The sequence below is a fragment of the Trachemys scripta genome, chromosome 6 (genome assembly GCF_013100865.1).
Source record: "Trachemys scripta elegans isolate TJP31775 chromosome 6, CAS_Tse_1.0, whole genome shotgun sequence".
Classification (NCBI taxonomy): Eukaryota; Metazoa; Chordata; order Testudines; family Emydidae; genus Trachemys; species Trachemys scripta.
In genome coordinates this window covers 28,171,337-28,186,636 of record NC_048303.1, presented here as the reverse complement: position 1 = coordinate 28,186,636, position 15,300 = coordinate 28,171,337, and the positions used below count along the sequence as shown (strand labels likewise).

The 15,300-nt window shown below is 40.3% G+C and overlaps 1 protein-coding gene across 1 annotated transcript in view; it reads left to right on the top strand.

Moving 5' to 3' along the window:
* HCN1 (hyperpolarization activated cyclic nucleotide gated potassium channel 1) overlaps positions 1–15,300 on the top strand; it is a 300,393-nt gene that overhangs the window by 223,003 nt on the left and 62,090 nt on the right. The window contains exon 5 of the mRNA XM_034774682.1: positions 12,604–12,750. Coding sequence (XP_034630573.1) covers positions 12,604–12,750 — 147 coding nt within the window. The remainder of the gene's footprint in view (positions 1–12,603; positions 12,751–15,300) is intronic.

Here is a 15,300-nt window from a genome sequence, read left to right as displayed (position 1 = left end):
CTAGTGAAATAGTGTTTCCTAATATCCAACCTGGACCTCCCCCACTGCAACTTGAGACCATTGCTCAAGAGAACACATATAAATAGTCCCAAAGGAGTGTGATCTTTATATATTTTTTCTTTCTATTTTAATATTAAACACAAGAAATGAAAGCACAATCCTCCTATTTTAAAGTTACATTGTACAATCCCAGAAGAGCACATAAATCCAGACCTCCAATATATACTTAAAAGAGAATTGCAATTTTTTAAACTTCTTTTAAGGGCCAGATTTTCAGACACTGTCTTCCAGACAAAGTTACCTACCTAAAGTTATGAATCAATCTCAGTTCTTCCAAGACACTGAAAGACCCAAGGCTGTGAGCTCAACCAGTATCAAAAATCAGCAGCATTCGTCAATTATAGGGTGAACATAAATAACTCACACAAAACACCACTGTATTGAACTTTCAATCCTCGTCAGTTTATATTTTCCAAGTTTTTCCCCTACCCCAAATGGAAAGAGAGAGAAACTTAAATTTAAAGAAAAGAGCTTAAATTAGACTTGTAGTTTATTGGGCCTCTAAAATGTGAAGCTCTATGGTCTTATGCAAGCTTAAAGCCCAGCTGAGGTGATTGTCACTGTTGCTGCATTCTGCCCCCGATTTGTTGAATTGTAGTGCAAGGTGACAGTTTCGGTATCGTTTTGATTCTCAAATTGCCTTCCTTCCTGCTACGTTGCATATACCCGTCGTAATGATCTTCTGCATGATGTAGTGGTGTTATAGGTTCTTACTGTTCTTGTAGCATGCAGATTTCAGGCTATGTTAGAGCACTGCTGGATTTGGCCTATAAGTGTTCTAGGGACCTAAACTGTTTCATTCCATTGAGGGGTTTTACAAATGATTTCAGTGTGTTTTTTTTTTTCTTGTGGCAGTTATAGACAGAGTTTTATTTTTTCTAAATATCTGTATAAACTGTTCTCTTTGTATAAGGCTTTGACTTCAAAATGGGAAACTGTGTTATAAAATATAATTGTATTTTGCCCCTTTCTGTTTTTTTCTTTGTGGATTTTTCTCTCTGCCCCTTTTTAATCATAGCGGTTTTCTTTCCTTGTCAACATATGATTTATTTTATATAAACTTATTATGTGGCATCTGAAAAATATGTGTGTCATTAGGGTTCATAATTTATTATTTTAATTTATTTCAGGGAGCAGGATCGCATTTTTTAAACTAAAAAGAAAATTAACATAATACAATTTTAATGATGATTTTATGGTTTTCATAGGGAAAGTTTTAGAGGAGGCCTTAGTGAGTGTTGAAAATCTAACCCTCATTTTCACTAAGTGCATAACACATGTAATTCAGGCTGCATTTTCAAAACAGCTCATCTCTCATTAATCTCTCACTAATGGGGAGCTGGAATCTCTTGATAATCTGACCACTTATTAGATACCAGTTAGGTGCTGACATTTTGGAAAATCTGGCCCTTACAAGTCAATCCTGGAAGGTGCTTATTGCTCTAACTGTGATCCAGCAAAGCAATTAAGCATGTGCTTAACAAAGTATGTGAGTAGTTCCATTGACTGCAATGCATGTTCTTCAGGTTAAGCATATCTTTGTGTGTACTTTGTTGGACTGAGGCCAGAGTGCTCAGCATCTTGCAGGATGGAGTGCTAAGGGCCAGATTTTCCAAAATGTCAGCATCCAACAGTTCTCATTTAGGTACCTAATAAGTGGTCAGATTTTCAAGAGAGGCCAGCAGGCTTTTAGATACAGGAATGAGAGGCGAGCTGTTTTGAAAATCAACAAAACAAAAAACAAACACACATATGCACTTGATTTACAACAATCCACCAAGAGGTTTCTTACAGCATCCTTTAAAGCACTGGATGTTTATCACTGTCAGAAAGAGGATACTGAACTAGCTAGACCACTGGTTTGATCTGGTGTGGCAATTCCTATGCTCCTATGTTGCTCTCTTTCACAAACCTGCCTTCCCTTCCTCTCACATTTATGCACCTTGACAAATGCACAGCACATCCAGCTTCTTCCCTAACTCCCTCCTGCATGGAAGTAATAATTGAGGACAGAACAACCAGTATGTGTGCAATAAGACAGTGGTTCTCAACCTCTGGAGTACATAGCAGTCTTCCAAGGGGTACATCAGCTCATCTAGATATTTGCCTAGTTTTACAATAGGCTACATAAAAAGTACTAGTGAAGTCATTATATTTGATACAAACAATGACTTCTTTATACTGCTCAATATACTATACACTGAAATGTAAGTACAAAATTGATTTATTTTATAATTATATGATAAAAATGAGAAAGTATGCAATTTTTCAGTAATAGTGTGCTAATACTTTTGTATTTTTATGTCTGATTTTGTAAGCAAGTATCTTTTAAGTGAGGTGAAACTTGGGGTATGCAAGATAAATCAGACTCTGGAAAGATTGAGAGCCACTGCAGTAAGACACACCTGAATCTTATCTGAAATTTTTCACCAAAACAAACTGAATATTGTTCTAGCTTCAAAAGATTTGTGATAAGTAGCTTTTGTCCTTTCATCTTTCTATCAGCACAGACTGGCCTGGCTCTTCACTTCTTGGGATCAAAAGCAGAGGATAACACTGCATTCTGAGGTCCTCTTGCCAAAAGGCTCTAAAATATACAAGGTGTGATTAAAGTTGCTAACCAGAGCCTAGCAGGCAGAGCATACCCCATTTTCCTTTCCCTTACTTCTTTGCCATACTTGAATGTTTATAAATTCTGGAAGGGGCCAGTTGGTCATCGGGGAGGAGATGTTGTGAGTTGAGAGTAAAATCAGATTAATCAATGCTTTTTAAAGTGATACTCCATAGCACTGGAGATTCATCTGTTACTGGTCATCAACTCACACTTAGAGATGGGCAAACCTTGGGAAGCCTAGTGCGTTTGAACATTTCTCAAACTAGTTTTGGGTGTGCAAAACTAATGGGAGGTTATTAATCTTTTCTCCTGTAATTTAACTGAATGATTCCTTTCCCTGAGGATATTTCAGTTGGCTGTGCAGTAGCTGCATACAGTCTTAATAATAAATGAGAACAAATATTTTAAAATAGTGATTAAGCTGAACAAAAATACCAGAAACGTGGTTTTGTAGAGAAAGAAAAGGCTATGCTATTAATTAGAAGTAAAAGAACCTTTCCACCAATCTAGGCTGGCACAACTGTGTGGTGTACTGTACAGCACATACAGAATCTGTCTTCATTTTTTGCTGTTTTTCCCCCCTCTACTCCCTTTCTAATCCCTTTTCACACATTTTCTCCTGGTCAGAATGTGATGTCTCCTAGCAACATGTGAACTGAAGTCAAACTGCCAATAACTAGCAGTGACAACCTAAGCATTCAAATATTATGAATCAGGCCTCCAAAAATCACAAAATTGGCTTAAATCATGAGACTCTTCAACAAAATAAATTTTGGGTTCTTTTTATTTGCCTTCTGCCTTTTGAGCTTTTATGATTCAATCATTAAAGCTGTTCTCCTACCATGAGAGCTAGAAACTTACTAGTTTTTTAAAAATGAAGGCTAAGAATGTCGCAAAATCACCATAAGGTAGGACTTTAAGAAATACATTTAATATCATGAGACTCATGATAAATTGCAAGAGTTGGCAACACTTTTAAGTGCATTTGAAATTAGACAGTTTCTACTCATAATACTACATGTCTAACATCACAAAGGAAGCAGTGTTTTCTAGTGGTTAGTGCAAGAAACTCTGAGTCTGAACTCATAATTTTTATTTCTAACTCTCCCACTGACTCATTGAAAGACCTGAGGCATGCTAATTAATTTCTTTGTGCCTCAGATAACCATTTTGTGAATGAGGGTTAATAACACCTACTTCATGTGGGGTTTTGTGAGGCTTATTAATTAATGTTGTAAAAGCACTTTGAGATCCACTGGTAAACAAGTACTATATAACTTGAAAATATTATTAGCTTTACAATTTCTGTCTCAGTAAAATTTCCATGTACTAAGCACAGAATCAAGTAGAAAGTAGAGCTGATTTGTAGGGGAGAAAATTCCCACTGAAACACAAATAACTGCACTATTGAAAGTGAATAGGCAAATTGATGTTAGTATCAATGTTCTCTTCTTCAAGGTTGTTTGTGTAGGAAAGTCTTCTGTGAATCTCTCCCTATTCTATGTATCTCAAACTAGCATACATTTTTACTAGTGCAAAATGTTGAGATTTCATTTTTTATTAGCATTACTCAAATATAGCATTTGAAAATTTCAGTATGCAGATAAATTGTAACTGATTTGTAGGATAACTCTATCTGAATATTTTTAATGGGTAACTGATCTTAAGTGGCTACAAACAGAACACAATACTACAGCTCCACTTACTATGGGGCAAACCAACCATGAGCACACAGCCTGAGTCTCTCAGACGGGTGCTTGAGTATTTCTTTGGAGTAAAAGGGGGAGGAATCCTTCCCCAAGGTTGCAGAATGGAAGTGCAGAGAGAGAGAGAGAGAGGCTAACCCAGACTAATGTATCCTCTGCATGCTGCTGAGCTGTTAACCACTCACAAAGCTAGTCACCACATCATATAGGGAGAGAACACCGCATGCGTAGACCCATCAAATCCTGTAACCCTTTGCAAAGCAAACATTGATTCTAATGGATTTGTATGTTTCACCTGTAGAAGTTGCACATGCAGGGCAAGATTTGTACCATATTTAATGGAAAGGACATGTAAGATATATGTACCTCTAATTGCATTGTAGTGCTACTGTAGTTGGAAATGCCAGAGACATCACAATAAAGGCTGTGTTGAGTTATTCATTTAAAGCAGAGTTCAGATCACCTAATTAAGCTTGAAAATACACAGGAAGAAAAAATTTAATATGGACTCTCAGAATAAAGAAAGCAATGTTCTAGGTAGTTTCCACCCTCCTTTTAACCTATGAGCTTCCCCATCTCCTGTCCCCTCTCACCATGACTCAGTGCCCACAAGCTGGAGGTATGGAGGGGGCAAGGTGAAAGGGAGACATGCAGGCGAAATCACTTGACTGGTGAAGCTTGTTACTCTGCAATGATGGCAGCTGGTCCATCTGGCGAACCTCATGTGCTTGTCCTATTCATACATTTTACAAGGTCTGTTGCATTGGGACTTCCTCTTCTGTAAGGTATATCCACGAGGGGTTGGGTGAGGAGCTGGCAAGTCTGTAGTATTGGAATCAAGGAAGCAGACAGGGCAGAAGGCCTAGAGATGTCAGGAGGCAAGATATACTGAGAAAGGGGAATGCAAGTCCCTCTGACGCTTGGGTCCTACAGCTGTCCCAATCTCTAGACCTGCTTCCTAGTTCTTCTTTGAGTGCTGGCTCCCAAATGTATTCCGCTGTGGGATACGCATGTGCTCCAGGCAGGTGAGATTAGAGGATTTTTTCCAGTAGCGTCCATTGTCCATGCCTGCGGTCTTCTTTTCCTTATGCTCTGAACCAAGGGCATAAGGTGTGATGTGGACTGACGGCCTCTCTGGTTTCTTCTTACTACTGTATTATCTAAGATGGAAACCTCCAGTGTCCACGAGCTCTTCCTTCAATATTGAACCTGTAAATATTATATATTGTAAATATTGTAGATCGAAAAATGTAATCACTTATTAGTTAAGTGTGTTATCCAAGTTACTGAGTACTTGCCCGACATCCACATTGGACCCATCCTTCCCGGTATGGGGCACCAATTATGCTCAGGATTCCAGGCTTCAAGAACAGAGTCTCCTGGCCCCATTCCTTCCGGTTAGTGATGATGACCAGAGGTGCCTCTATTATCTTGTAGAAGCCCATATCACTGCCCAGTGCAGTATCTGGCACTCCTTTCTGCCACGACCCCAACAAACACCGGAATTCAGGTTTAGAAAACACCTTATCGAGCATTCTGTAAGGCCTCAGTTGGAACCAAGCTTCTGGTAGTACTGGTGGCATACTTCTCAATGCCTCCGCCTGAAGTACAGGGAGTCTGCCCAGCTTATAAGACTCCTCATCTTAGGCTCAAGACAAGGGTAAGAAACCTTCTCTAAAGCCTAGAGAAAAATCTCCCTCCAGATCCACTTCAAAGAGAAGGGCTGATTCCCCTACACCCTCGAGGTCGAGTGATTCTTCCCATCTGGTTCAGGAAGCTAAAAGGCCAAATGGATCATGGTCTTGACTCACAGATTTTGAAGACTAAGAGCCCCTCCACATTGGGATCAAATAAAAAGAAGCATGTACCTAGGACCAGTACAAACTCTGATACCCGCTAAGGACATAGAAGCACTCCATATATCGTCGGCACTGAAACGCACTTCCACGCTGCACCAAAGGTACACAGGCATGAGACTCTTCAAGCCCTGGTGGTGGGTGACAAATACACCACTTTGAAGAATAACACCGTCCTGCTGGATCTGGAATCTCCCCTCCTATCTGACCTGGTGCTTACAAGAGAGTTCCTGGCACCATTGGTTGTATATTATGAGAGAAATTGATCTCACATCCCCTCTGTAAGTTGGGGTATTTCTTCATTAGAGGTTTTGATGGAACCACTTCTGGTGTTGGAGCCAACATTCTCCTCATTGGGTGATTCTGTTATGGGAGAAGGACTATTATCACCTCCACTGAGAGATATCAGCCCTGACAGAGCATCCAGAATTTCCTGGGGTCCACCAGGAACTTGTAAGATGGGGTATTCCCCCGGGGACTGGTACCCTATGTGGGCTTCTCAGCCCATGACCTTACTGGGTATTGTGTGACCTGTATGTGCTTATCCAGAATGTGTACAGTTGCATCAAAATGCACACCATCCTTCTCTGAGGGCCCAGCCTGAACTCCTCTCAGAGCCCATGGCCAAGGAAAAACCTGATTCAGCAGCACCTCCAGTCCCATCGGGCATGTCGTCTTCCTCTCCTGACAAGGCAGTTGCCCCAGCCTTGTCTCCACTGAACGATCGCAAGCAGTTCCAGCAATTGTTCAGAAAGATTGCTGATGCCCTCCAGATTCCCTTGGAGGAAGTCCAAGAGTCATCTCACGAAGTCTTGGAAATTTTTAAGTTGGGGCTCTGTTAGAGTAATGCTCCAGGTCAATGAGGCTATCCTAGAGCTGCCTAAGGTGGTGTGGCGTGCCCCAGCCACATGCACACCTACTTCTAAGAGGGCAGAAAGGAGGTACTTTGTTCCAGCCAATGGAGCAGAGTTTCTGTTCCCATATCCTCCCCCAAACTCCCTGATTATTCAAGCTATTACAAAAAGGAATAGACGACAACATGTCTGATCTACCCTTGCTGATCAGAAGGCTAAATGCTTAGATCTCCTAGGGTGAAAAGTGTTCACATTTACCAGCTGCCAATTCTGAATAGCGAATTATCAGGTGCTATTTGCAGAGTATGATTTTTTTTCACTACTTCAAATTTGTGGAATTCAGGAACTAGCTCCCTCAGGTAGACTGAGCACAATTCCAGGCTCAGTTGGAAGACGGTAGGCTGGTATCCAGGTCTTCTTTTCAAACAACTATAGATGCAGCCTCTATATTGATGGAAACTGCCATTGTGATGCACTGGGAATCCTGCCTTAATTCCTTGGGTTTTCCCAGGGAAGTTCGCTGTGGAGGATTTGCTCTTTGCGGGAGACAACTTGTTTAGATAGAACACTGGTGAGTCATTGCACTCATTAAGGAACTCAAGGGTAATCCTCTGTTCCCTAGGTATATAGAACCAGCATTCAAGAAGTAGTACATCAGACAACCTATTACGGCTAGACAATATCACAGCCCTTCTATCACCATAGAACATATGAACTGCCATGAAATCAACAGAGGGTGCAGTGCAACAAACATAGTGCACCTCCTTTTTCCTCTTTCCAACTGGAATCACCTGTCAATACATACTTTTGACAGGAACTTTGAGAGCTAAGAACCAACCCAGTTGAAATGTCCGTCCATATCCAAAATTTGATTTGGTGTCCGACTAGCCCATTTTCTCCCATAGATGGCAGACAAATGCATTCTCAATGTCTTCCACTTCAGTTATGCCATAGAGTTCCTCTCCCCTCCTCCTTCAAAACCTTCTTCCCTGTCTGTTTTCAGTGGCCCACTCCCACAAGAAGATACTCTTGCAAGAAGTGCACTCCCTACTCCAATAGGGGTCACAGAGCTGTTATCACGTCAGCACTGGGGAAAGGGATTTTATTCCAAATACTTGCTGATCTCCAAGAAAAAAGAAGGATGGAGACCCATCTTAGACTTCTGGTGCCCAATGTCTTTAACCAAAGAGTAAGATTCAGGATGGTTACCCTGGTATTGACTATGATATCCATAAATCTAAACTAATGATTCATGGCTCTCAACATGAAGGATGCCTATTTTCATATAGAAATCCTCCCCTCCCACAGGAGGCTCCTGAGGTTCATGATAGATGAGAATCACAGTTAATACAGGGTGCCTCCTTTTGGACTGGCAACAGTGCCCAGAGTATTTATAAAGGTTTTTTCAGTAGTGGCAGCACACGTGCAGTGCCACAGTTTGATATTCTTTCCATCTCTAGACCATTGGCTTCTGATAAGGAAATCTCATTGGGAAGTAGTGACATCAACCTCATCGCTGCACAGTCTTTTAGCTACAAATGTATGTGAACATAGAAAAATCCACTTTAGTTCCAACACAGCCCATAGAATTTATTGGAGCAACTCCAGACTCAGAGCCAGAGCTTACCTCTCTATGGACAGATTTCAGTTGAGAAACATTCCTAGTCATCAACTCAGAAGGAACCCACAAACATTGGTTCAGGCATGCCTCATCCCGCTGTGCACTTATGTGACACTGTTTGTGAGGCTCCACCTTCATTGTCTACAAACCTGCCTTCAAACAGTAGGCACAATATACACAAGTTAGTTATGCTCCCTCCCAGGGTACAAAACTTTCTAGCTTGATGATAGGACAGGGAACAGGTGTGCATAGGAATTCCTTTTGCTCTGGCACCTCCTCAAAAAACATAACTCACAGAAGCACTTATGGGTTGGGGTGCTCATCTGGACACAGAAACAGTTCAGGGAATGTGGACTCCTCATGAGAGCAAGATGCATATAACTGTTCTGGAGCTGAGAGCAGTTGGAAGTGGTAAGTGCTTTACCATTCATCCACTTCCATGATGACAGATATTATGACAACTATATTCTACCTCAATGAACAAGGGGAAGAAAGATCTATCTCGCTACTCTTTATAACATGTTTAAAACAAACAAAAGGAAATATTTCTTCACACAACACACAGTCAACCTGTGGAATTCTTTGTCAGAGGATGTTTGAAGGCCAAGACTAGGTTTCAAAAAAGAACTAGATAAATTCATGGAGGATAGGTCCATCAGTGGTTTTTAGCCAGGATGGGCAGGGATGGTGTCCCTAGCCTCTGTTTCCCAGAGGCTGGGAATGAACAACAGAGAATGGATCACTTGATGATTACCTGTTCTGTTCATTCCCTCTGGCACCTGACATTGGCCACTGTCGGAAGACAGGATGCTAGGCTAGATGAACCTTTGGTCTGACCCAGTATGGCCATTCTTATGTTCTTATAAGGAGGCGGGTCCCCCTGTGGAATTGTTATAGTCATCATCAGATTATCATGTTAGCAGTACATCTTCCAGGAATACATGGCACTCTGGTAGATAGTCTCAGCGGATGCTTCTTGACAGAACATGAATAGGAGATCCACAACTCAGTGATAAAAGATATATTCCAGCTATGGGGATACCTGTCTTTGAATTTCTGTGTCACAAGACAAGAAAAAAATGCACTATGTGCTGCTCAAAGGGACACAAAGTCAGAACTCCAAATAAGATACCCTTCTACTTCCAGGGATGGAAAATTTTATGTCTACCTTTCCCTCCCACCCTACCCTTACATCGAGTTCTCCAGAGAATCTAACAGGACACAGCAATGATCAACCTCAATGCTCCCAGATAGCCAAAATAATTGTGGTTTCCCATTCTTCTCCATCTGTCATCCTGTCAACAGATCAGCATCTCATCTTCCTCATACCTTCTGATGCAGGACAAGGGCAAGATCAGGCATATGAATCTGGAGCCTTTTCACCTCACAGCCTGGTATCTGTATGACTGTCAAACCCAGAGCAGAAAGATTCAGCAGTTGTTAAAGCCATCCTGAGCAACACGAGGAAGAATCCACCAAGCAGTGTTACTTAGCCAAGTAGAAAAGATTCTCTGTTTGGACTAACCAAATTTTCCCAGAGGAGATGGACGTTCCCACTATTCTCGACTATCTGCTTACCTTGAAGATGCACCCAATTAGTGTGTAGTTTCTGAATGGTTTACTCAGAACCTTCTTATAAATGATTAGATTCAGTCCTTCTTGGGATCTTAATTTGATCGTTTCAACACAAACTAAGCCACTATTTTAACCACTAGTGGCATACTCACTATCCCATTGATCTGGGTAGGTTGCCTTCCTGCCGGCCATCGCTTTAGCTTGATTGGTAGACAAACTTGGGCTCTTCTGGCCAATCCACCCTATACCATATTCTATAAAGTTTCCTTGAAACTGTGCCCTAAATTCATCCCCAAAGTAATATTGGACCTCCACATAAATTAGACTATACACTTACCTGTATTTTTTCTTAAACCTCATATCACCAATGTGGACCAGACTTTCCATACCCTGGATGTGCATTGGACATTCGTGTTCTATCTTCAAAGAAAAATCCCTTCAGGAAATCACTGAAGCTATTTGTTACCATTGTGGAATGCATGAAAGGGCAAATGATATCTCTTCAAATACTGTCCAAGTGGATTTGGGGCTGTATTTTACTCTGTTACCAGTTATCTGATGCTCCACCACACAAAGTGAAGACCTATTAAACCAGAGCAAAGGCTGCTTCAGTAGCTTCACTTTGGGAAGTTCCATTCATTGACATATGTAAAGCGGCCACCTGGAGTTCCATTCAGACCTTCACAAAACACTACGCACTGGTACGCATCTCCTCAGCTAATGTGTCCTTTGGATCAGTGGTCCTACAATCTTCAATACCGCTGAGGCCCTCAGACTCCCCCTCCCCCTTCTTGAGTGCTTCTTGTCAGTCACCCACATCGGGACCAGCACGTGAAGAAACAGAGGTTACCTAAGTTCCAGAACCAGAGTTCTTTGAGTTGTGTGATCCGTGTCTGTGTTCCAGTAACCATCCTCCTTCCCCTCTGCTTCATATTGTAGAATTTATGCACAGTAGAGCATGAGGTTCAGAGCATGAGGAAAGGAAGAACATGGGCACAGACCAATGGAAATTACTAGCACAAGTCTTCTGGTCTCGGGCACATAGAATGCATGCATACCCAACAGTAGACTACAGATAGGGATGACACATCGCTAAGAGCTCTGATTACGGAAGGTAGGTTACTTATCTTTTAGTTCCATGGCTCTAATTCCAAGCATACATTCCAGTTCCAAGTCCCACCCTCCATTCCTCTAAATCCGTACTACATTCCACAGGAAAGTCCTTTTTGATGTTTATTTATTTAAACACATCCAGCTCCTCAAATTGCACAACTTTAACTCCAACCTCAGGATTAAAGAGGCAGAAATAACACAATATACCGAATTTTTTCCAGTTACACTTGTTGGTAAATGAAGCTATCTTACTGAGTTGGAAATTAAGGTGACTTAGGAGTTCTATGTGTTCATTGAAGTTGGAAAGTAAAGGGAGTTTGGTGTAGGCGTGAGGATTCTGAGAGTGCATTTGGGTTTTGTAATGTTTGGATAACAAGGCATTGAGGCTGGTGTGGATGTTAATATCTTAACTGTTGATTTCTTTGATTTTAGTGATTGCATTGCCACCAGTATAACCTTAACACTATAAGTTATTTAAGTTATTGGGCACATTTACGGTATATAAAAAAATTCTCTTAATAAAGTACATACAACACTCCTTACAAATCACAGTTCATGTGTACACATCATGAATGGAAAGTTATCCATCTCCATAATTGGTGCAATAGAGGACACCATGTCAGCATATATGCTGCTTACTTTATATCTTATATCTGGATATCTGACCTTATATCTGGTGTCAATGACCTTCCTTTAGACTGACCTTTGTTTTAATACCTTTTTGAAAACAAACCTTATTATAGATGAATCACCAAATGGCTACACTGTGTTTGTTGTTTAGAATTTTCATTTGTTAAGCAGTTATCATTCAGATTTGTTTAACCTGATCATTTAGAAGGATAATTTATTTGTTTTATGACTGTTTTTACATTAAACAACTCTTCATATGGCTCAATTGTTCTTTTTTCTGACTTGCCTTTTTTGAAAATACCAGGTTCTTTGTTAACCCATATGTTTTATAAATAACATTATATCAATTGTCAGTGTTTGGAACCAACTTCAATCAATGTGCTGTCATCTGTCTTCCATGGGTACACTGTGTTTCTTTGTATGATAGAAGCTTTTCAACATTGCATTTCCTTTTCTTTAAGCAACTGCATTATTTAGGTTTCATTTTACAGGCACTTTAGATGGCTTTAGATTGTAAAAGAGTAATGGACTGATCTTTTATTGACTTTCTTCTTCATTTTTCTTTTTTTTTTAGTACAAACAAGTGGAACAATACATGTCATTTCACAAGTTACCCGGTGACATGCGCCAAAAGATCCACGATTATTACGAACACCGTTACCAAGGCAAGATCTTTGATGAGGACAACATTCTCAATGAGCTCAATGATCCTCTTAGGGAGGTAAGACAAAAAGAAACAAACAAACAAATACAGTTCTGCTTGATTTGGAAAGACTTTTTCTCCTTGGTGTGGGAGATTTCTGTGCTAATAAAAAAACTATTTTTATGGCCATTCTGTACTATTTTAATCTCTTTAGGTTCTTCTACTACACTCATTACCAGGGTATCTGAACATCTCTCCATGAACAACAATATATGAATAGGAACACAAATCCTATACTAGATTGTAAATGCAAAGAACTGGTCAACTAGTTGTGTCCATTGATGTACCCCATATATTGTCATAGCCCTTATTTGACCATGCAAGAATGTTAGGGCAACTAAAACCTATTTACTCTCCTGTTCAACCAAGTAAGGGCTGCTCAGATTGTGTCTCCATCACAGTGAAGAGGGCATGGGCTAGTCACTTGATACCCTCCTCTGCAAGTATGTTTTTGGAATGGGACAAAATGGGATGGCAATGGGAGAAGCCTTGGTACCACCCTTCCTACATGCTAGACAGACTAGCTGCAGGGAGGAAGTAAACTGCTTTAGAAAAATGGGCAAGAGGGGAGCAGTTTATTAGCTAATAGTATTATTATTTATTAACTTACATAGCATTTTCATCAGTAGATCTCAAAGTGCTTTACAAGAGAGGTCAGTATCATTATCCCCATTTTACAAATTGGGAAACTGAGACATGGAGCTGTGAAGTCACTTACCCAAAGCCACACTCAAGGCCAGTGGCAGAGCTGGGAATAGAAGCCAGTTCTCTTTTCATTAAGACACGCTACCTAAACAGGCCTCCTCTTGGGTTAGTGCAGCTGTGCTGCACAAAAGCACAATCAAACCCACTGTGACTGCAAAAAAGCATCAAATGACAAAAAGACATAGTCCTTTTTTGGAAGAAATAGCCTGTGCTGTTTTTTATTTTGCATGGGGGAGGCATTAAGGAGTTCTGTGGAGGGGGATATTGAGTGGGGAGAAAGAAAAGGTTAACTAGTATTAACAAAGCCATATATTTAACAATTATATAGATAAGTCCCAGCGTGATGTACTCCTCTACTGGATAGTAAGTCATTGGCAGCCTACTCAAGTGTGTGTATGTGGTCCTAATACCCTCTAGTAGCTGCAGTCTACAGAGGATACCTTCTAAGGAGGAGGAACTGGGAAGGATAGCAGGAGAGAAAGAAAAAGGGAAGATGAAGGAAAGATAGAGAGCAGAAGATGAAAAGGGAAAGGGAGGAAAGTAGAGAAAAGAAGAGACATAAGAAGGGAGGAAGGGAGAGAGAACCACCTATTGTGATAATCCCCCCAACTTGTGAAATTGGCATGAGTTCTGGTAGGTGCCTTTTAGTATTCCTACCATGGGCGATATAATGCTGAATGCCACACATCGTAACTCACTACAGTGCCTCATGGCAGCTGTACAATTTGGAAAGATGTGTGAGGGGTTTTGTTTAGCAAGGTTTGCAGTAAACAAGACACTTCATCTTTTAAAATATTTTTTCCCCAGTGCCCATGAAAAGACTCAGCTTTGGTGTTTGCTCCTGACATTTTACTCCTGACATATAAATCATAGAAGTAACCTAGTCTGTCATCCTGCCAGTGTAGCATTTTTCTCTTGCATAGATATTAAAGTGATTCACAGACAGTTAATTAAAATATTAGTTTGTTTTTCTTCACTAGTGAAGGTAGGTAATTCAAATCTCGCACATCTTTAGAAAAAAGGCTATGTATTACCAGCTCCCAATGTTTACCCAAAACTCCCAAAATAGTTTTCATGGAAATTCCAGGCTCTCATTACCATAGTATTCCAACCGCCAGCACAGCAATTTATGTGTACTGTATGGTACACTCTGATATAAATGTCAGATCTCTAAACTAGTAGCAGTGAAATACACATGTTATGTGAATGCATTACGAAATCTTGTGCAATTTCCAAGAAGAACTCAAAATGGCTGCAAGCCATTCTTTCGACTGTAAACCAGCAAGATGCACAAATTTCAGCAAGATGCACAAATAGCATTATGTTATCATCTTATAATATAATTGCTTATTTGTATCATCACATGGATTCTCCCATTCTCATTATGGTGCCCAATTCACACATGTTTAATTGGATTCCTAAAATCTGAAATGCATTTTTCCTTAGTGGCTTACTACTGTCAGCAACAGAAATAGTAAGTGGTGGCAGAACACACTTCCTTACCTTACAATAGACCAAATTCTGTACGAAGTTACTCCGCTGTAAATCCAAAGTTACTTGGATACGATACCATGGAAATCATAAGTTACTGTGTGACTGAGAGCAAAATTTGGCCCCATAATTTTTTGTGGATGACAACTACATGACTGTGTTAGGAGTTTTATAATATGTTACAATTATATATCACTCACAATGTACCCAAGCATATTCAAATTTATTGGTTATGTTGTAGATCTGAAACTCTGTTGGATTTTTTTTGCACTGGTTCTTCATGTTATTTGAAGTGCTGTTCATGAAAGTAAGAGCAGAATGCACTGTGAAAATACACCTACACTCTACTTTGTGCATGATCGAGAGGGGGAT